The sequence below is a fragment of the Clarias gariepinus genome, chromosome 8, assembly GCF_024256425.1.
Source record: "Clarias gariepinus isolate MV-2021 ecotype Netherlands chromosome 8, CGAR_prim_01v2, whole genome shotgun sequence".
NCBI classification, from domain to species: Eukaryota; Metazoa; Chordata; class Actinopteri; order Siluriformes; family Clariidae; genus Clarias; species Clarias gariepinus.
The window spans coordinates 33,237,501-33,260,273 of NC_071107.1; the positions used below are offsets into that span (position 1 = coordinate 33,237,501).

General features: G+C 40.0%; 2 protein-coding genes across 2 annotated transcripts in view; one reads left to right on the top strand and one right to left on the bottom strand.

Annotated features, from left to right (window-relative positions):
• Positions 1-2,380, top strand: part of LOC128528435 (uncharacterized protein C10orf105-like) — a 2,951-nt gene extending 571 nt beyond the window's left edge. The window contains exon 2 of the mRNA XM_053501265.1: positions 1,205-2,380. Coding sequence (XP_053357240.1) covers positions 1,216-1,665 — 450 coding nt within the window. The 5' untranslated portion in view covers positions 1,205-1,215 and the 3' untranslated portion in view covers positions 1,666-2,380. The remainder of the gene's footprint in view (positions 1-1,204) is intronic.
• Positions 1-22,773, bottom strand: part of cdh23 (cadherin-related 23) — a 253,324-nt gene that overhangs the window by 53,766 nt on the left and 176,785 nt on the right. The window contains exons 18-27 of the mRNA XM_053501261.1: positions 15,493-15,565; positions 12,394-12,510; positions 10,907-11,019; positions 9,671-9,778; positions 8,207-8,396; positions 6,792-6,937; positions 6,424-6,643; positions 5,472-5,624; positions 5,239-5,352; positions 2,770-2,918 (exon numbers count right to left, since the gene is read on the bottom strand). Of these exons, the coding sequence (XP_053357236.1) occupies positions 2,770-2,918; positions 5,239-5,352; positions 5,472-5,624; positions 6,424-6,643; positions 6,792-6,937; positions 8,207-8,396; positions 9,671-9,778; positions 10,907-11,019; positions 12,394-12,510; positions 15,493-15,565 (1,383 nt within the window). The remainder of the gene's footprint in view (positions 1-2,769; positions 2,919-5,238; positions 5,353-5,471; positions 5,625-6,423; positions 6,644-6,791; positions 6,938-8,206; positions 8,397-9,670; positions 9,779-10,906; positions 11,020-12,393; positions 12,511-15,492; positions 15,566-22,773) is intronic.

A 22,773-nucleotide genomic window follows, 5' to 3' on the forward strand; every position in this document is an offset into this window, starting at 1 on the left:
CTGTGTGTGTATATGTGTGTGTGTGTGTGTGTGTGTGTGTGTGTGTAAAACAAATGACCTCATAGGGTAAGTACTGTACATTGTTTTTACAAGTGCTTTTACGATTACATGAGTTAAAGGACAGTTAGCGAGATATACTGTGTGCACGTGTGTGTGTGTGTGTGTGTGTGTGTGTGTGTGTTGCTTTCAAATAAGCACTCAATAAGATGCAAAGTAACACAAAAGCAAGTGATGGAGTGATTCATCCTGAGAACAGATTCTTCCACCAGCAGGCAGTCATCCAACTTGCAGCAAAACAGCAAAGCATCCAAACCTTGGCTTAAAACCCCTCCTCCTACTACTCAAAAAAAAAAAAAAAAAACAGCACTGAATAAAACCAAAAACCTTGAACATGCAACACAGGCCACAACTTTAAATCATCAACACTGAAGATCTAACCTCCTGCCAGAGCTGAACACATGACTTACAACCTAAAAACTCTTAAGACCCAAAATGCTCTTAGCACCTATAAACTATCTATATCTGCTCGAACGGCATAAACATCCTGCCAAATGACCAAATGCCTTTCCGCAAAACAGACAGGTCTGATAATGGCAGCACAAATGACCTAAAAGTTGCACCACTCTGCAAACGACTGAAGAAAAACACTTAAAAAAAAACCTTACATTAAAATTATCAGACACAACCAAAACAAATTGTGCAAAAATAAGCATGTGAGCTTAAGTGGGTAAGATCCGCGACATAAGGAAGTCTTCAGGACAGAAGAGTTCGCACCTTTTTTTTTTTTTAAAACCCGCTGTCTTGTTAACCTCAAGACTGAGAAAAAAAAGACAGGCTGGGGAGAGTTGAGTGTTTACAGCTGCTATAATGTAAGCGCTAATAGGGACTTGTTTCACAGTGCATGCATGGGCTAGCTCTAACCAAAGGAAAATATGATGTTTTTTTTTAATGATGCGCGTTCTTTTTTTGTTGTTGTTTCTTTAGAAGACTAATCGATAAAGCTTCACACTAACTACTGTGTGATTGATTCTTTAAGCAAAGCAATAGAACTGATTCCAGTCCTGCTCCACAGATGTGCTTTACCCAAAAACCTGCTTCACATATGCACCCACGTCATACCACATCCTGTTAATCTGCACTGAAACTTTTGCACAAATCCACAGTCCAGATCACACCAGCTGATAAATTCTGTTTTTCTCTTCAGATCCAGGCAACATGGACTCCACAAACAGCACCCTCAACTCAACTCTGACTCCTTTAACTCTCAACTACTCGCTCCCACCACCGGTCAACCTTTCCACAACCGTATACCCTGACCTTCATCACCCGGTCCCCACGATCATCACCACTGTCTGCCTGTTCCTCGTGTTCGCAGGGTGTGCGGTCGTCATGGCGACGTGCCGCTGCTCGGGAAGATCCGGAGGATGCGCTGCGAGAGAGAGCGAATACGGAGGGCAGGATTCGTCCGGCGAGCCCCAGCTGAAGCTCTGGAAGCGACTCGGCTCGGGACGGTACTCGTTCTCGTCGGGACCGTCGTTCCGGAGAACTCCACAGCGCTCCGCCTTGACCAAGTCTAAGCTGTCGTATCAGCTAGAGCAAGACAGGAACGAACTGCAGGCGCAGCTTACGATACCCTGCTTACTGCAGTATGCTACTGAGATCTAAACACAGGAGGCAATTTCATGTTTAGGTGAAATTTCGACCCAAAGTCCGTATATCTTAAAACTACAATAACAGAGGCAGACGATCATACATTTTGATGCAGCAGGACAACGATAATAATAATGTCCAGAGGTTACAACAGCTGCCTTATGATCTTGGCTGCTCTTTGATGAATTTTTTTACTGATGCTGATAAAGACGATCCAGCAAGAGTCGAGCATCCAGCATACAGTCTAGCAGCTTTTTTTTGTGGTTTTTAAATGTAACCGTGTTAAATTCAGCAGGTGTGTTTCCTGTCAAGGCACACAGGGAAGGGTAATTATAGTTGCCAGGTTTTTACAGTGGAATTAGAAATTCCTTCTTTTTCTCCATGTGATGAAAACAAGGTCATCGTGGCCTATACTCATTTCTAACATACATGCATGTTCTGGTATTTTTCATCATCTATGCCATAATTCCCTTAATTTTTGGAAAGAAAGTTTATAAGAAGAAAGGTTCTGTATGTCTTAGATACACTGGACTTGCTCATGCTTTGCCTTTGTTTGTAAGAATTTATAAGAATTCATTCTAAATTACTTTCTACAAAACTGAAACTCCTCTTGAACATGGGGCAGCGTGAGTCCTGGCCAAGCGGGCGTCTCTTACTCAGATAAATCACCAGTTACTCAAACAAACATATGAAATAATACTAAAACACTCATTATTTGAAAAATGCTACATGATTTTTTTTTTTAAACGAGGTTGGTTTATTTTTTACAAAGAAAAAATATATCAAATCATTTTGATATTTTTTTTAAAGCAAAGGTTGATCTTACTAAAGTAAAATCCTAAATTATTAAAGTTAAAAACAAAAAATGTTGGCAGTTTTTCCCCATACCAAACAATTTAATGCATACTGTGTTATTTATCCACATACCAAAATCCTAATATCTGATTGTAAATATTTCCATCTGTTCTACTTTTTCTTTTAAACTAACATTTACTAAAGACTCAACCTGGCATTTTAAACTAAAATGTTAACATTAACGACAGCTTCCTTGAGATAAAGCAAGAGCTACAAGTGTTAAGACATAACATGAGCTTACAGTATGTGTCCTTGTGTTCGCACCTGTAATACACTGGTTCCTCTTGGGATGTTCTCTAGGATAGTAGTCTCGTAGCTGTTCTGAAGGAAGATGGGTCTGTTGTCGTTGACGTCCAGGACTGCTACGTAGACGGTAGCCGTGCCTGTTTTTCTGTCCCCGGCTGGGCCGTTATCTGCAGGACAAACAACACCCCGATACACCGTCAGCAAGCTGACAATGTGCGCGTAGTGATAAAGGTGTTGGATCAAGACTCAACCTTCAGTTAGATTTTTTTTGTCTTTCTGTTTCTGACTTGTAAATAATAAAGCATTAGAAATTATTAGAGCATCCGCCAAAATCAATAAATGTTCACCATCTCTGATTATCTGAACTTTCACCCAATAAAGGTCAGAGATCTGTGTTTTTTGTGGTTGTGTCTACAGTTTCCTCAATCCGAACTGACACTTTGAGGAATAATATTATATTCACACTAGTGGCCAATCACATGCCACTATCAATCAGCTCAGCACTGAACATCAAAATTCTTCAACCTTAACTGTAGTAATAATACTAAACTCGTCAGACTAAAAGCATATTAATAATAGTATAGTGTTAAATCGATAATCTGTGATAGACTTTAAAACTCAAAAAAGCATTTAGCAATTTTATGCATTACTATGTGTTAATAAATATATATTGGGCTTAGAGTCATTCATTTTAATAATTTTCTACAAAACAGAGACTTCTCCTGAACATGGGGCAGCGTGAGTCCTGGCCAAGCGGGCGTCTATTACTCTGATAAATCACTAGTTACAAACAAACAAATGAATTAATAATAAAAAAACTTTCAAAAAATTATTTGAAAAATGCTACATGATTTTTTTTTGTGAAAAAAAACAGGGTTGATTTATTGTTTAAAAAGAAAAAATATTTAAAAAGTATTATCATTTTGATAATTTTTTTAAAAGCATTTTTTTTTAAATTGCATTTTGTTTTAAAAGTAATAATTACTTTGGTTCTACCTGAAATATCCGAAAACCCGAATGCACAGTTTGATGTCTGATCCCTGAGGCTGACACACACTGGCAGGACTTTTATATAGAATTCTTTGTTTTTTTTGTTTTTTTAAATCGTTCATTGACCAATGCTGTACTTCTAGCTAGAACAGATCAGTGCAGGTTGAGTTTTAAGGGTTAAATCAAATGACATCACCATCACAGGTCTTCACAGGTCTGCTCTGCACACTGACTGCGACATTTGGAATTAGCTGTATCACTAACTGGAAAAAGCCAGAAGAACAAAAGCTGAATGTGTACTAAATACATCATAACTTCGAAAGCTACAGATGCGATTGGCTGAGTGGGACTGCAGAAGCTTTATCTGACTCCCAGCTGAACTTTGGGATGCATTTTTGCATGGAACAAGGTCTGTGGAATTTCGCCCAGATTACTTACATTGTACTCTCTTTCCGGGTAACGAACCTCTCGGTCAGTGTGCAGAGCAAAAAAAATCCATGAAAACGACCAAGATATACTGTAATGTACTTATATGCAGCTCATTTCTGATTTAAGACTGACTTAAAAAAAAAAAACAACTAGCCCTTTAATTAGAAAAATGCATTATGGAAATAGTATTTATATTATTTACTTATAAAATCTATTTAAGTGTAGTAGAAAAAAAATTAGAATATTTTTAAAATAAAAACTAAGAGTTAAATAAGTTTACATTATATATTAACTCTTGCTGTCCAGGTTTATTGCATTTTTAATATCGTAGCCATTATTTAATTTTACAAAATATAGCTAATGCTAAATGTAGTGATAGTGCCTTGTGTTATTTATCATTATTCATTTAATTTGACAAATCAAGCCACCTTAAAAAAAACATCACCTTATGCTCTTTTAAGTGTGTGAGTGGAGAGCAGAGTCTGCTTTAAATACTGTATACACACCCTTTAATGAATAATTGCTCACTTTAATATAAGTATAAAGAGCTATTTAAATTGGGGATCATGGTGCTTAATAAAAATTATAATACATTAGACCGCTAGATAGACAAGCATTATGCTATAATAATAAAGGTGATATGTAATATATCCATTTGGATTTCTGAGTTAAAGAACTCTATCATGCAGTTCTTTTCTTTTCGACACGGTGAGTTATAGACCCGTTAGGATACTCAGAAAGGTTTGATCTTGAATTTTTATTGTGCAACAAGTATACTTGTTTGACTGAGCAAAATATATGTTGCAGTAACATGTGTGAACACATTTGTAAGAAGCTAAACACCGTGTTAGCTACACACACACTGCACATCCACCGCTACAGTTTCACTCCAAACAGGAAACCTCAGTGCTGCATTCTTCACACAGGAAATGAAGGTGTTGTGCTTCACATACTTACCCTGCTGCATGCACCACTGAACCCAACTGCTAAGACAAACCAACGCGTACACACACATGCAATCACAGACAGGTGGATGGTAGACAGGTGCGTGCAGACAAAAAGCCTCACCGATAGCCTCGATGACGAGTGTGTATGAGGCTTGTGTTTCTCGGTCCAGATCGACCACAGTGCGCACCACACCGTTCCTGAAGCCCACACTGAATTTCCCATCCTGATTGCCACCTGCACAATACACACGCTCGTGTACGTAAATATGTAAAAACAAACTTTATAGGGCCTCATATCCCCTCGCAAAAAAAGGTAGCAGCTAACAGTATAAATTAAATCCTTTAAGCTCTGACCTGTGATGAAATAGCTGAGTTCGGCATTGAGTCCAGCATCGTTATCAGAACAGTTAAGCCGCACGACCACGAAATCCCGCGGAACGTTTTCCAGCACTGAGGCGTTGTACACCCGTGGGAAAAACGTTGGGGTCTCATCATTCATGTCCAACACTGAAAACAAAGACACAAAGAAAGAAACAGAAACAGATGGTAATGATTTTGTGCTAATTTGGCAGGTTAACAAAAAGGCAAAGCTAGACAGAGAGACAGAAAGATAGAATAATAGACAAACTAAGAGACTAAGAAATAGAGACCAACCAACAGATCAAAGGAATATTGATTGACAAGCTCACAGACAGACAAGGCAAACAAATATATATACAAAAATATGAATTGATAGACAAACAAAACCGAGACCAAAGACAGCCTGACATACTGTAAAGAGACAGCAACAGACAGACAGACAGACAGACAGCCAGACAGACAGCCAGACTCACAGACACATTGACAAAGACAGACATACCAAATGACAACTGGATACATTAAAAGAAAGACCAATGAACAGGCAGTAAAATAGATACTGACAGACAGACAGACAGACGGACGGACTGACTGACCAAGAAACCCACAAATTGATTGACATACAGACGGACAATACTGTGTGACAGCCCAACAAACAGACGGCCAGCAACCAGACAGACAAACAGAAATACTGATAAACTGACAGGCTAACAAAAGGAGAGACAGACAAAATGCAGACCAACCAACAGGTTAAAAGGCAGACTGACCAGACAGACAGATCGACAGACACTAAACAGGCAGACAGACCAACAGACAGACTGATATACAGACTCTTTAAACCCAGACAGCTGTATTAAAATCACTAGATTAAACTAGCGACGTGTTCAGACGCTAGACATATCTTCTTCAGCCGAGTGCCTCGGTGTCGGACACTCGCTTAAGTTTGTACCCGTGATGGTGAGTGTGCTGGTAGAGGTGCGCGGGTATTGCCCTGCATCGAATGCCACTAGCCGCAGCTGGTATTGTGCAATCTGCTCACGGTCCAGTACAGCTGTTGAGAACAGCATCCCTGAGCTGCTGTTGAGGCGAAAGTCCAGCCGCGGCACGCCCACCTGCAGCACCAATGTCACTGCCCCATTCTCCGCCTCGTCTGGGTCCTGTACTTGCACCTGAGTGGTCACAACATGCACAGATTTAATAATTTGGCATAACCAAAAACCATGGTTTTTATACTGTACTTACTTGTGTGGTACGTTTTATGTATACATAAAATGTTATAGATAAAAACCCTTAAAAGATGAAAACACCCAAACGAACCCTGAAGACAGAAGAGCCGATAGAAAGACCCTCCGGCACCTCAGCGATGAACGGCAGGTTGAGGAAGGTGGGGTCGTTGTCATTAAGGTCCAGGAGGTTGACATAGACTGTTGTGCTGGCTGAGGAGCGCAGTGGTGGGTTTCCACCTCAAGAGGGCAGAAGAGCATTAAGTACAGAAGCAAACACCTAAACTCATAGTGAACATGACTTCACTTCAGTCATTAAATCTACTCAGGGGGAAGAAATCATTAAGTAGAGAGAGAAATGGGCTTGAGAAGCGATTTAAAGATCAGAGACACTCAGATAAAGAGACATGGATAGGACAAAAACAAGACAGCCTGCTATACAAGGGCTATACATTTCATTATAGCTGGGTTATATTAGGATTATACTATAATTTTGCAAATCTTTCTTATTCTTCTTTTTCTTTTCATGTATGATTTTATATGATTTGGAAGGAGACCTTTAGACTGTAATGTAGACATGAATGCAGAGTCAGACAAATTAAAACAGACATGGGCAAGTGTACAGTGTAAAGACAGTACAAATGCAAATAAAATAAAAAATGTAATAAATAAAATTCTTATTCGTCAACACTCATCTACCCACCCAGCCACCCACCCATCCATTTATTCATCAGTTCAGCAGTCCATCCAGCAATCCATTCATGGATGAATGCAAACCTCCATTTATCCATGTACCCACCCATTAATCCACCCATTAATCCACCCATTAATCCATCCATCCATCCATCCATCCATGCACCCCTCCATCACCACACCTTTCCATTCATCCATCCATTCCTTCTGTCCATCCATTTATTCATCTATGCCTCCCTCCATCATCCACTCATCCATGTATATCACATCCATCACATCCATCTATCTGTCCATGTACCCACAAATTCACCAGCCCATCCATCCATCCATCCATCCATCCATCAACCATTCATCCACCCACCCATGCATGTACTCCCCTATTCCTTCCATTCATCCAATCATTCCCAGTGTAAGGGGTTAGGGGTTAACCTTAACCCTTCATTATTCATTAATTTTTTTTATGTAGATTGAGGAGTTTTGTCACCTGTTTTAGTGGCTTATTTATAGACTATGTCTTGTTCTTAATCCTATCACAAGTTGACACTCAGACTTGTTATTTGTTGAGAATCTGTTAAAAGGCTGCTTTATGACAAACAGATGTTCATAAAGTGCCTCCATTAGACTATCCAAATAAAGCATTACCTTATTGCTATAGAATCCATCCAACATTCTGCTCTACAGCTCACTTACAACTAAATATAATGAGAGATATAACTCTTAATAATGGCAAATTCCAGTCCAGTGTTTGACAGGAATGGAGGAATGGATGACATCCTTAGGTGTGTGTGTGTGCGTGTGTGTGTGTTTTGTACTTACGGTCAGTGGCTGAGATGACGATGGTCCTCATGAGCTGGGCAGCTCTGGGATCCAGACTCTCTCTGTCCAGCACGGAGCCACTGGTGCGGATTTTCCCGGTCCGGTTGTTAATGACGTAATAGGGGTTTGCTGGACTGATGCTGTACACGACTGTCCCGTTGTCTCCGTTATCAGGATCTAGGGCCAGCACCTGCAAGAAAAAAGAGGAAGACAGAAATAAATGGCCAACAGGATGTTAGGAACACTCTCCTGACACACTGGCCTCCGGGCAAAATCAAATCACAGGTACCTAACCCAGCTGGAGGGCATGATGGGAGATTTATGTGCCTGGGGGCAGAGCACAATGCTGTCTCGAACCTTACTGTTACATTTTTAAAGGGATGATCGTTTCTGAGCACTAATGGAGAAATGCTGCAAATTGCCTAATTGGTCATTAGAGAAACAAAGGATCTTTGGGTCGTTAATTATTGAGGAGGCGACCGCTTTGAGCTGCACTGATTACAGAGAGACTGAGAGAGAGAGAAAGAGAAAGGGAAAAAGCACTAAATCTAGTTCATGCTCTTACAAGCAGCATTAAAGAGCGCTGTATTTTAAAGTTCACTCAACTGAGTTGAATTGTAATTACAGGCTCTCTCTCTCTCTGTCTCTCTCTCACACACACACACATGTGCGCACACACATTATACAAGCATGTATATGTAACCTAGAGGCAATTTATATATATATATATATATCGACCTGAGATTAAAATGTCTTCCTTTTATCAATTAAAGCATAAATATTCACTCGTGTTCCTGATTATAATGTTTCAACTTAAACTAGAGGTGATGAAAATTAGCATCAGGTTGAAAATTTCCACTGTTCCAAATCACAGGAATGTTTTATTCCTCTTGTAACACAACAATACACAAAAAGCCTACGTCACATTCTTTTTGACTAGTCATAGTTACATTTTCACTTAAAGTTACCCGAGGAAGTCAAGCGTCTTAGTGAATCACACATACACACCCTCTTTCTGGTTCCTGGTGATTAAAAGCAGACATGTTACTCTTTAATCGGGGTGAGAAGGTAATTACCTACAGTATGCAATTCACCGCAGGCTATATTTTGATTAGTCACCCCAAACCTATTAATTAAGCTTTGAGTCGGCTTGTTAATTGATGGACATATTCAGAGGCTTAATTATCAAATAATCACCTCTAAATGGGATGTGATGAAGGGCAATAAAGTGCAAGTATACAAACATTTATCAGCAGAAAGTGTCTACTTAAGTCAGAACTATTATACTAAAATATACTCAGACATGGCTCAAGAAGAAAGCAAACAAAAAAAATGTGTGTGGAAAACTGATTATGAAAATACAAGCACACTCTGAAGTGCACACTGTGTGCGTGATTAACACATTTAGTGTAAATCTAGTAATGAATAATCACTATGATTATGACTATAACTAAAAGTACTCACAGAAATAACGTCGGTGTTAATTGGACTCATTTCCACCACGTTAGCCAGATATGGCTCATCCTGCCACATGGGGGCGTTGTCATTTATATCCAAAACAGTGATGTTCACCTGTGTAAACAAAAAAACAACAACAAAAGAAGGTAACTAAGTAGGATTAATGTTACTGCATTTCAGGTATCTGTACTTTCCTGAGTAGTTTTCTTAGTGGATATTTTTACTTTTACTCCACTACATCAACAAATATCTGTACTTTACTTTGTACGTCACTACGTTTCTACAAAGCATTGGGTACATAACCACAGTGGTGTGGTGTATTTAAAGCTGTATTATCGCAACCCGGTGACTATTATGTGCGAGTGTGTAATTTGTCAGCATGTTCACAGTTGGGAATAGAGAGAGAGAGAGGGAGAGAGAGAGAGAGAGAGAGAACAATAACTTATTTTTTAATATATATTAAAGGCAGTGAACAAATATAAGCTCAGCAGTATTTATATTTGGGTAAATTTGCAGGTGGGTACTTTTGTACTTTTACAAGATTCAAAGAACCTTTATTAATCCCAGAGGGAAATTGCTTATGCTAGGTTACAGTTGCTCACAGTTGTTATCTAAGGAAAGGTAATAAAGGTAATAAATAATAATAATAATCACAAAAAAAGTCTTAAAACAGTAAGTACCAAAAAATATGACGCAAGAGCATTTGCACAGTAATCTAGTATATGTACATGTAATGTTGTATTATTATATGTAATCTTGTATTACATATTGTATAGGGAAGTAGTATTGCACTTATCATATTATTAATACAGGTTATCATAATACTTGGGTCATATTTTAAATAGGGTTCTGTACTTAAGGAGATATTTAAGTTGTCTGTACTTTCTTGACTGAGTTACTGTATGATAGTTAGTTTAATTAGTGGATGTTTTTACTTTTACTCAACTACATTCTACAACATATATCTATTCTGTTTCCTTCACAAAATGTATACATATCCCCAGTGGTATGTAGTATTTGAAGCTGTAATTTTTTTTTTATTATTATTTTATTTGTAATAAAATAATGCACGTGTGATGCAGCCCGAGTTTCACCAGCCAAACGCTGATTATTTTCCAATTACAGCAGATCCTGAAGTAGTTCATTCCTCAAACACCCCTTAAAGAATAATAATGTGTTTCTGAATCTATTCATAGTTATTACTTTGAACTATATATGAACAGTGTGACAATCTGCTGTTACCGTGGCGATTCCAGTTTTCTGCAGAGGCCCCACCCCGCCGTCCACAGCTCGCACGATCAGAATGTATTCAGACTTCACCTCACGATCCAGCAGAGCAGTGGTGGTGATCTCCCCTGTAAACACACACACACACACACACACACAAAATATACAAACATTTCACCTTTCCATCCATCACAGCTAGTGGTGACCATCCCTAAACACACTCTCACACATTCATACACATGCGTGCATACTGCATTCCAATCCTGTTTTCAACCTGTCCTCAACACTGTGGCTCGGGAGTGTGTGTGTGTGTGTGTGTGTATTAGTAAATCAGCTCTTTTGGATGGGTCTTCTTGCATTATTCGGGTAAACAAACATATATTGAAACCTAAATGTGTTCAGAAATTTTAATTTCACAGCTCGTTTTTTTTTATGATTTATTTCTGATGATTCACTAATCCAATTTGCATCTAATTAAATCCTCTTTAGAACCAGATTTAGATTTGATTATGGCTCGCTAACTAGGTTAAAGAGGTTACTGTATGATGATATGCCTTTTTTATCTGTACATTGATCAGGACTCAGTCTTTCAATTATATATTTATGTTTCAAACATTGGAAGACTCGTAACCAGTCTCAGAAAATGTTATGTCTGTGTGTCTGTCTGTATGTCTGTCCAGCCAGAATTTGTCACAGCATCACACAAAACTGGCCAGACAGAATTTAATAAAATGAACTTTGCTAGTTCTTAGGTATTTGCCTGAAGTTAAACCTGCGCCATAAATGAAATCAAAATGGTGAGTGTAAGAGAAGTTATGAGCAGTTTTATGCCAGAATATGAACCGAAAGTTTTAAATTGTGGGCGCGTCTTAAACCGATCGCTGGACAGAATTTATTGAAACTTTTGCAGGACTTAGATATCCGCCTGAAGTTTAACCTGCACTATAAGTGAAATTAAAATGTTGAGTGTTATTATGACACTATAAGTGTTATGAAACAGTTATGTGGCGGATTTAATAATCTACGTTATAAAATAAGCTAAACTGAATATTTTTACTTACAGTATAATATAATTAATTAAATATCTTTCATAAAACTTCCTGACATAAAATGTCATCATATTAATTATAATACTTCTTACTTATTATTATTGTTTTTTTTTATCTGTTTAATAATTGAGCCCCTATGAATTAACTGTTGCCATAGAAACAATACCGTAATAAGGCAAGCCCCGAACATAAATGCACACCTTCAAAACTATCACAATGGAGACCTCAACTGTGTTGGAGTATAAGTGCTTTAATTGACAATGGAAAAACATATCGCGTTTAACTGTAACTACAAAATTTTATATAATTAATCAAGCTATTTGTTTTTATTTCAAAATTTAAAAGTTTATCCCAAAGCTGATCATATTTAATCTAACATAAGTTATGTGGGGATCAAATACTTTTACATGGCTCTTTCACTTGGTGTGTGTGTGTGTGTGTGTGTGTACACACCTGAGCGTGTGTTCAGTCTGAACTCAGAGGGGCCCTGCAGTGAGTAGATGAGGGAGGCTTGGCCAAATTCTCTGGATGCATCCAAATCTGTCGCTGTCACAAATAACACAGTCGCTCCTGAAAGAGAGAGAGAGAGAGAGAGAGAGAGAGAGAGAAAGGGATGGAGAGCGACTATTGTCGAACCATTCTGACTGATAATGAGCTTATGGGAGTGCAGCCAATAACAACAGCAGATAATAGAGATAGAGTGAGACAGAAAGCGACGGAACGATGGCCCGTTCGCAAACACGCGGCAGAAATGACGGAATTCGAAAAACAGATGAAGTTAATCGCGACTCGGAGCTGCATTGATGAGTCAGGCGCCGAGAGGATTTTAGGATTATCAGGGAGCTTGGCAGAGAGCGAGATAGGCAGCAAGCCAAGCGCTGGCTCTGATCAATACGGCTAGAGTCCAAACGAGACGAGCTGCCACGAGCTCACACGCCGCCGAAACACCTCACAAACACACACACACACACACACACACACACCTACACTGTGGATACGTGTATACACACTTACACATCACTCACATACTTACACACAAAAACATTTCTAATGCGATCAAACAACATCTCATACTCCCTGTAAGAGAGTTAAATTGTCCTAAATATCCCCCGCCACACACACACACACACACACACACACACACACACGCACACAGTGAATCCCACATGGAGACATGCACCTGCATATGGACACACATTTTCTTGTCATTGTGTGCAAAATTGGTCCCCCAAAACAGAAACACCACACACACACACAGACACACACACATATATAGACACACACAGGCTCAGCGTGGGCCTTTGGCAGACGCTGACCGGTGTCAGTGTAATTTTCTCAGGCAATTGGAGACAGATCTATTGTCTGGCACAAAAGCAGCGAATGAATAAATGCATACGAATGACGAGCATCTCTCGAATCCGAACACTCAGTCTGAGCGGACCTCGCGCCCAAAACACAACCCAGCCAACCAACATCAAATGATGTGAGCAGTGAGAAAAAATAAATAAAAAGAAGTTAGCAGGGGGAAGAAGAGGAGCAGGCGTAACCGCGTCCGCTGTGACAGTGCAGACTAGAGCGGGTAGACGGGTCGTGTGTTTGTTTCTGTGTGTTTGTGCATGGGTTCTCATGTGGGATTACATGTCTGTGAATTATTATTCACACAAACCCAGGGGTGAGGGTGATAGGGTGATGGGGTTTTTTTGGACACCACAAGCGTGCTCTTTACTGAAACTGACGGTCTAAAGATGAGTCATTTTCATACCATGGTCATAGGCTCGGTCCTTATCTTACACATCGTGACATGGTTTTGAAAATCTGCCCCAGTTTACAGACTGAATTTCTGTAAGGGCTAGTAGGCGGTAAAAATGCTTCGAATAACATGTTCCCACTCAGGCAGAATGCTGACGTAATGGTTAGCACTGTCACCTTGCAGCACCAGGTTCCGAATTTAATTCCCGCGTCGGGGTCTGTGTGCATGGAGTTTGCATGTTCTCCTCATGCTTGGTGGGTTTTCTCCATGTACTCCAGTTTCCTCCCAGAGTCCAAAAACATGCAGGTTAAGTTAACTGGCGTTCCCAATTTACCTTTAGTTTGAATTAGGGTGTGAGTGTGTGTATGTGTGTGCCCTGCCATGGACTGGCACCCTGTCCAGGCTGTACCCCGCCTCGTGCCTTTACACAGGATAATATGGTATAGAAGATGTGTAAGTGAGTGAGTGAGTGATGTTCCTACAACATTCTCAAAAAATTTGGATAAACTGCTTTGCAAGCCAAACAAAGCATGTTTGGTTTGCAAAAGAACAGCTTTATACTGCGGTGTCTTCTCTATCTGTCAAAACAGACACACACTTCAGCATATATATACTGTATATATATATATATATACATATATTTACTGTGTATATACACTAATATGGCGGCACTGTGGTGTAGTGGTTAGCACTGTCGCCTTGCACCTCCAGGGGTTCGATTACCGGTCAGGCTCGATCCCTGTCTCTGTGTGCATGGAGCTTGCATGTTCTCCCCGTGTTTGCAGATTAGGCTAACTGGCGTTCCCAAATTGCCCGTAGTGTGTGTATAAGTGTGTATAAGTGTTTGTGCCCTGCAATGGATTGGCACCCTGCCCAGGGTGCACCCTGCCTTGTGCCCTAAGCCTCCTGGGATAGGCTCCAGGTCCCCGCGACCCTGAATACAGGATAAAGCGGTGTAAAAGATGAGTGAGTGAGTGATATAATCATTATAATTCCTAAAAAAAAAAAAAAAAAAAAAAAAAAAATCTGACATTTTAATTGAAACAGTTACTCAGTACTTGAGCATCTTTTCACCAAATACTTTTTTACCCTTACTCAGTAATATTTTGGATGACTCCTTTTTACTTTTTACTACTTAAGTAATATGATTTTGAAGTACAGCTACTCTTACTTGAGTACATTAAAATCAGTGACAAAAGTGATAGGCGCATTGAGGAACTGATAGCGACACAGCCTTTCAGATGGCAGACACTATGGGGACTTCATGGAGTCTCTAATGAAATCAAGGGGACACAATAAAAAAACAAATATTCTAAAGTGTTTAAGTGTTTCTTAAGTGTTTCCTCAGTCAAAGTTCAAATGAGCCGTCATTATAACCATCACCTGTAGAGTAAATGAAGGTATTAATTGAATATAAATTCCATGTCCTCGTGGATAATTGAGATTTATCACTTGTCCAACCTGCTGTTCTAATGACCCCAGTGACAATTAATAATGTCAACAACTCTTTGCAAAAAAATTTCCAAAAATTTGGAAAGTTGGAAAAGTGCTTGTCACTTTTTTTTTTGAGAATTCAAAGATTCGTGTTTGAGTTGTATAATAGATGCTACGTATCCATGTTCATAATGTACAACAACCCCTGATGTTTAAACGCATATGATTGCGGCTAGTTAAAAGCCATTTTCTTGGGCAAAGGCGATTTCCGACTAGTGCCTAAGTACTGGGGGAAAAAGAGAAAGACTCGTGGTGACATTTCCAACTTGAACAGAGCTCCACATCCAAACATTTCCTTTAACGCTTACCTGCAACCATGTTCTCTGAGATCCGTACGATGTACGAGGATTGGCTGAACTCCGGGGGATTGTCATTCTCATCCTGAAAGCAAGAGAGCAATGATTTTATCTGTGCTTTATGTTCAAACCTTTGTTTAATTTCAGGTAAAAATATAGCGTTGTTTTACTAACTACGATATTACTACAGTATATTTAATATATTTACCAATTACTACAAACAGAAGTACTAGCACATATTATACCACAGTACCCTTTACTAATTTCACGTTGTTTGGTGTTATTATTGCTGCCAGTTTGGGTTAATAAGAACGAACCATTTGACTTGTTTATTAGGAATAAAGTACTCTTATATGGCAATTCATGATAAGGCAGCACGGTGGTGTAGTGGTTAGCACTGTCGCCTTGCACCCTCAGGGTCTGGGTTCGATTCCCTTCTCTGTGTGCATGGAGTTTGCATGTTCTTCCCGTGCTTGGTGGGTTTCCTCTGGGTACTCCAGTTTCCTCCCACAGTTCAAAGACTGTAGATTAAGCTAATTGGCGTTCCCGAATTGCCTGTAGTGTGTGTGTGTGCCCTGCAATGAATTGGCACCCTGTCTCCTGCCCTAAGTCTCCTGGCTCCAGGTCTCCATGACCCTAAATACAGAATAAAGCTGTATAGAAGATGAGTGAGTGAATTTATTATAAATGATGAGATAACTACAAATTGAAGTAAAACTGAACACTAATAAACACTAGAGCCAATCATTTATTTGTCGACCTGATTCACAGAAAGTTCTTTTCCATGCATGTGGGTAAAATAATGATAAAGATAAATGCATTATTTTAAACTCTAGAGACAGAGAGAGAGAGAGAGAGAGAGAGAGAGAGAGAGCTGTTATGTTGGAAATTGGCTTTGACTGAACTGGAACGCAGCGTAAGAGTTAAATAAAAATCAAAAGGCTTATTTTCTAAAGAGTTCAAAGTGTTATTAGCCAGAGCCGGCCGAAAGTCACTGAATCATTTCAGTCTTCAATAAGGAGCTCAAAAGCCGTGACGAACCGAACGGGGTAAACGCAGCGTCATGCCTTTCTTTGTATGCCGCTTTACTCATAGCTAAAAAACAAAGCATACACACAATGACTGACAATACAGCTAATACACACACACACACACACACACAAAGAGCTGGCTAAACGGCTCAACCCCCTGCTGTTTTGCAGCAACTGAAATAAGTTTAATCATAACCATGGCATTAAGGAAGAGGAAATGTCAGAGGGAAATGTTCAGGGACTGAACAAGCAGGCATGCAGACTGGAGAAAGGTCACAGAGGTGTGAGTTAAAACACTGATACTCAAACTTGCCTATATTATGTTTTCATATAAATTCATAAAGTATATACATCCTACATGACACGTTTTGCTGGGAGTGACAACAAAGGAATTGGATCAGTTTATTCCGTATATTTATTTTCCTTTTCTGCTCTATCCCTTTGCACTCCCGGCTAGTTTATTCTGGTGACAGGAGTTAGAGGATTAGATGAACCAGAAAGTTTGGAAACAGAGCAATTGGGTTAACGTTTTGAAATGTTTTATATACAAGGGTTTGCCGTTGGTCTTATCAGCGCTTCCCGTTCAAGGCTCCTGTCTCCACAGTCCCTGCTGTGCAGGTGTGAATGTGTTACATCAGTTCGTTCATTTGTGAACAGCGCCGTGGGGACGCCCCACTTGAGATGTGCATGAAAGAAAAGCAGCCAGCAGTGATTTTTTTTTTTTTTTTTTTGGTGGACTAAAGATGTATCTGGTGCGGGAACAACTCACGGAAGAGCATAAACAGAAATGTTTGGATATCTAAAATTTAGAGAGATACTCTAAAGTACAGTGGTTAATCAATCGGAACGTAGGTCCTACCGTCGCCGCGCTCGGCGGTACCGTTTGGCTTTGTGCGTTTGCTGGCTTTTACCGTTAAGTGGCGCTATATAACTACAGACTGACGCCTCATGCCTTAGTTCATTTTCTGCTGGATTAATGAGACACGGAGTTTTAGAACTGCACGTAGTAGCGGATAAAATCAAGTAAAACATTGTAGTTAAACAAATTTATAATCACAGAACTAAAATGACGATACAAATGTAGAATTTAAATTAAATCTTATTAGGATCAAATTTAAACAAAATAAATGTTAATACAGTGAGCCTTTGGATTTTATCACGTGTAATTAGAAAAGACGCGTGTAGGGTTTTGTGTCATCTTATATCTTGTGTTCTTTAAATTTATAGTAGATTTATTAACTAAAATAAATGACCATAAAAATTATAACATTGTCAGGACGTTCTACTGCGTCAGCTGATGTTGGTCATTCAGCCCCGCTTGTGTTTGTGCGTTATTATAAGAATGAAATGCAGTAGACTGTTATGATCTGTAACGGATTCGACCCATGTTGCACGGGCGGCACCATAAAGCACGGACAGAGGCGAGGTCTTACAGGAAAAGGGTAATTTATTTAGGTAAAATGGAGAAGGAAAGTGTTGAAGGAGGGAGAATGGAAAGAATGGGATAAAGGTTGTGCATGTGCAGTTCCGGGGGCTGTGCCACACTGGCATGCGGGCACACAGCTGATGCTAAGTGTTGGTGCACGGAGTGGCAGAACTGAGCACGCGGAGGCAGCGCTCCTGCACGCTCCCTCGTGACGGCGCTTCTCCCGCTGTCGATGGCCGGCGCGAGTTCTCGCTGACGCAAAAACCTAACAACACTTTTCCTCTTCGGCAGTGGGGCTGCGAGGGCGGGCACGGTGCGGGAGTGAAGGTGCCGCGGGAGCTCGCGCAGCTCTTTCTCGCGCTGTCCTTAGCGCGGAGATCAAAGGGCGGAATTCTAGTGTCCTTGTTTAAAGCGCCTGGGCCGCGTCACATCTCCCCACTGACATGCTTTTTTTTTTTTTTTTTTTATATTCTCCATCACATCACGTACTTCCCAGACCTCAGACAAACCTCCGCGCCTTGCTTTTATAATGCGGAGCAAGCCCGAGATCATATTAACGTTAATTATCGCCAGCCGGCACAAATAGGCGGCCCCGTTCCTTTTGCCGCCTATTTAGGGAGCCTACGGAGTGAGGGAGTAGTTATAGTAGATTTGGGCGTACACCCATCACACGCGCACGCCGTGGCAGATCATCATGATTGTCCTAAACTTGTATTTCATAAGGTTTTCCGAGCGGTGGTACAGCGCAACGGGGGTCATTATTTACTATTAAACATTAAACGAATTTACAAAACTTAATGCGTGCGATTAAGCGCTGATTCTACGTAGGAAAGTAAAGAAGAGGATCCTGATGCTCAACATTCCGGAGACCAAACCCCATTTAAATTAAATTAACAAATATTGCATGTAAATAACAATAGCCCACGTTTAAAAAAAGCATTTTTATTTAGATTATAAAAATATAATCCTGCATCTGTTTTAGGTGTTCCAGCTGCCACTGTTCTAAAATTCAAATTAAATCAAATCTTATTAGGATCAAATTTAAGCACAATAAATGTTAACACAGTGAGCCTTTTGATTTTATCACTTGTAATTAGAAAAAAAGCGTGTATGGATTTGTGTCATTTTATTTCTTGTGTTCTTTAAATTTATAGTAGATTTATTAACTGAAATAAATGACCATAAAATTAAAACAGTGTTAGGACGTTCTACTGTGTCAGCAGATGTCGGTCTTTCAGCCCCGCTTGTGTTTTTGCGTTATTATAAGAATGAAATGCAGTAGACTGTTATGATTTGTAACGGGTTCGACCCATGTTACTCAAACAACTCAGTTCAGGTGTAAGTAAATGTCTGTGCTGTTTGGGGGAGGGACGTGCTAATGATTTGGTCGGCTCTGTGTGTGTGTGTGTGAGAGAGAGAGAGGGGTGTCGCGGTCGTTTTCAGTGAAACAAAGGCTCAGCTGAAAAATGTTAGGCACATCAGTCACTTAACCCCCAATAAAAGGTATTTGAGTGTTATGATAGTTGTAATATAACAGATGCGCACTGAATACTAAACCTAAACCAGGCACGGAGATTAATGAACCAAGATAGCCCCCATACCCGTTTAAAAAAAAAAAAACCAAAGAATATTATTGTATAGACTGATTAAAAACAATGCAATTTATGCTATCATAAGGAAAATAAGTTCTTCCATTCCAATGATTAAAAAAGGTAACAATGTCAACTTTAGAATCTAGAATCCAGGAGATTAAAATTACACAAATTTAAATCACTGAAAGTCTCCAGAAGAGCCTCAGATTCAAGAGGTTTTTAAAGTAGGGAGAAGTGCATTTCAGTTCCTCTGAATGTATAGGTGAGAACAGCCGATTCACACCTGGGGAGGGTGATTAATTTGTATTTGAATGTTGTCTGGCATTGTAAAGCACTATAGTGACACTAAAAGAACAACCCAGGATTAATAGGAATTCTTATACTGCATAAACATTATTTAGCACAAAAAAATTCCTCGCGCTCGGGAAAACTATGCGTGCGGTTGAGCGCTGGTTAGACTATAGGAAATTAAATCGGAGGGTTTTTATTTAGACTATTAAAAAAATAACCTGCGTCTATTTTTAGGCGTGCCAGCTGCCACTTTTTAGTTAGAAGTTTTCAATACAAAGCTTATAATGCCCACATGACATGACGGAATAAGGCACGGCTGGTGATGATTGGGGTTTGTTGGGTTACAGTGGATTTTACTACGCGGTGTGAGTGCAATGGCCATCCGTCGGCTCGCGCTGACTCTGCTCTCCGCGGATGGCCGGACCGGCCCCTCCCACCTCTCGCTCCTTTGAAGTCCCGGGGCGCGTTCCATTTGCCCTGCTTGCATGCCGCACTTCCGCGTTGTTGCACGCGCGCTGCATACACAGAGCGTAGTAAAATCCACTGTAGCCCAACAAACCCTGAGTATTTTATAGCGCGGGGTGCAAGCCCGGGCAACGATAGCAACGATAGCTCACCAGTCATGTGTAATTCTGCGGTCCCGCTGCTTCGCATGTCTGAAGGGGAGGCCGCCTAACTAGTGCGCGAGGAGCGATATTGATTTGGGCGCACGCCGTGACAGGCTGAAAAAACTGTGTCAGATTAATGTGCAAAAACTATATAATAAAACTATATAAGACTACATGCCTTTATAAGACTCAACTTTTATTTAAGCGCACTCACAATAACGAAAAAACGTTGTGATTTTGTAAGTGTTGTGATTTTGTAAGTGTTGTAAGCTGCGCTGCTCTGTATTGTTTTTGGTGAACTTGAGCGCGTCAGAAAATGAACTCAAACGTTTTTTTTAAATGGTCAGAGTCAGTCTGCTTGCTGTTTTCCCGACGTGTTCATAATCATTAGCCTACTTCTGCCGGTGCGCTCTGGAAAACTTCATGCATGTGGCTGAGCGCTGATTAAAACTATGGAGTAAATTAAAGAGGAGAATCACGATGCCGAGTCCTGAGCCCAAACCTCATTTAAATTAAAATAACAAATATTATAAGTAAAAAACAATAGCCCACGTTTAGAAACCGTTTATAAATTCTTTCCGACATGAGTTGGTCCGGTGTTATGCGCAGAGCGCCGGGAGATTTCCTGAAGCTCCGAAATCACTGGGCATGTTTTCTAAATAGCCGCTATCTTTAATAACTAATGGAGGTTTTGAGCTGTATACACACGCATTCCTGCCTAAACAACTCTTAAAACTACACTTGTGACACAATAAACAGTAATATTTCAAACATTCTGCAGGCTGATATTTGGAGAAAGGAAAGAATAATGAATAAACCAGTTGTTGGGTCAAAATAACCCAACCAGGTGTTCATTTGTAAACTACATCTCATATGAGCCAACATGAGCAACCCAACAATGTGTTTAAAGTACCTGAAATAATCCAGAACTTAAATAACAATAAACCGATACAGAGATACGCTGTATAACGGTCACTGTTGTATTTACGGCAACGAGCGAAAATGTCACTTTGCGCCACCTGGCGGCCATTTTACGAATGACTTTGAAATGCAACTGATTTATTTTGGCCGCTGACGTTTTTACGCGGCGGTGAGCGCGACGGTAATAACCATTCCAATTGATCAACTACTGTAGGTGAAAGTTCAGAAAGAGAATCATTACTGGTGACGAGACATGGATTCATCACTACGAGCCTGAGAGTAAACAATGAAACTGGGATGAAAACATCCTCAATCACTGACCAAGAAAAAAAGTTCAAGTTCAAGTCAACCATCCGCTACAAAAATTGATGCCTCCAGTCTTCTGGGATTGTTAAAGCTTCCTTCCAATAGTCTGATCTCGCCCCATCTGACTTTCACCTGTTTGGTCCCGTCATAGCATTACAACGAGGATGAAGTTATACTTCTGATGAAGAAATGAAGGCAGTGGTGCATTCGAGGTGTCTCAGGGGTCCGGATTTTTTTTTCTTTTTTTTTCTTTTCATTTATTCTTTTCAATATACAAATGAGAATTTTGTTGTGTGTTAGGAGGGAAGGAAGTCTCATTTTGAAACAAAAAAAGATTTAACCAGCAGATCATCGCCTATGAGTACCATCTCGCTATAATCCTCGGCCTATAAAAGGGCCATGGAGGCCCAGGCTAATACAGTGGTGTGAAAAACTATTTGCCCCCTTCCTGATTTCTTATTCTTTTGCATGTTTGTCACACTTAAATGTTTCTGCTCATCAAAAACCGTTAACTATTAGTCAAAGATAACATAATTGAACACAAAATGCAGTTTTTAAATGAAGGTTTACGATATTAAGGGAGAAAAAAAACCTCCAAATCTACATGGCCCTGTGTGAAAAATTGATTGCCCCCCTTGTTTAAAAATAACTTAACTGTGGTAAGGTAGGAGCTACCTGACACAGAGAAGTAGACCAAAAGCACCTCAAAAGCTAGACATCATGCCAAGATCCAAAGAAATTCAGGAACAAATTAGAACAAAAGTAATTGAGATCTATCAGTCTGGTAAAGGTTATAAAGCCATTTCTAAAGCTTTGGGACTCCAGCGAACCACTGTGAGAGCCATTATCCACAAATGGCAAAAACATGGAACAGTAGTGAACCTTCCCAGGAGTGGCCGGCCGACCGAAATTACCCCAAGAGCGCAGAGACGACTCATCCGAGAGGCCACAAAAGACCCCAGGACAACATCTAAAGAACTGCAGGCCTCACTTGCCTCAATTAAGGTCAGTGTTCACAACAAGAAAGAGACTGGGCAAAAAACGGCCTGCATGGCAGATTTCCAAGGCGCAAACCACTTTTAAGCAAAAAGAACATTAAGGCTCGTCTCAATTTTGCT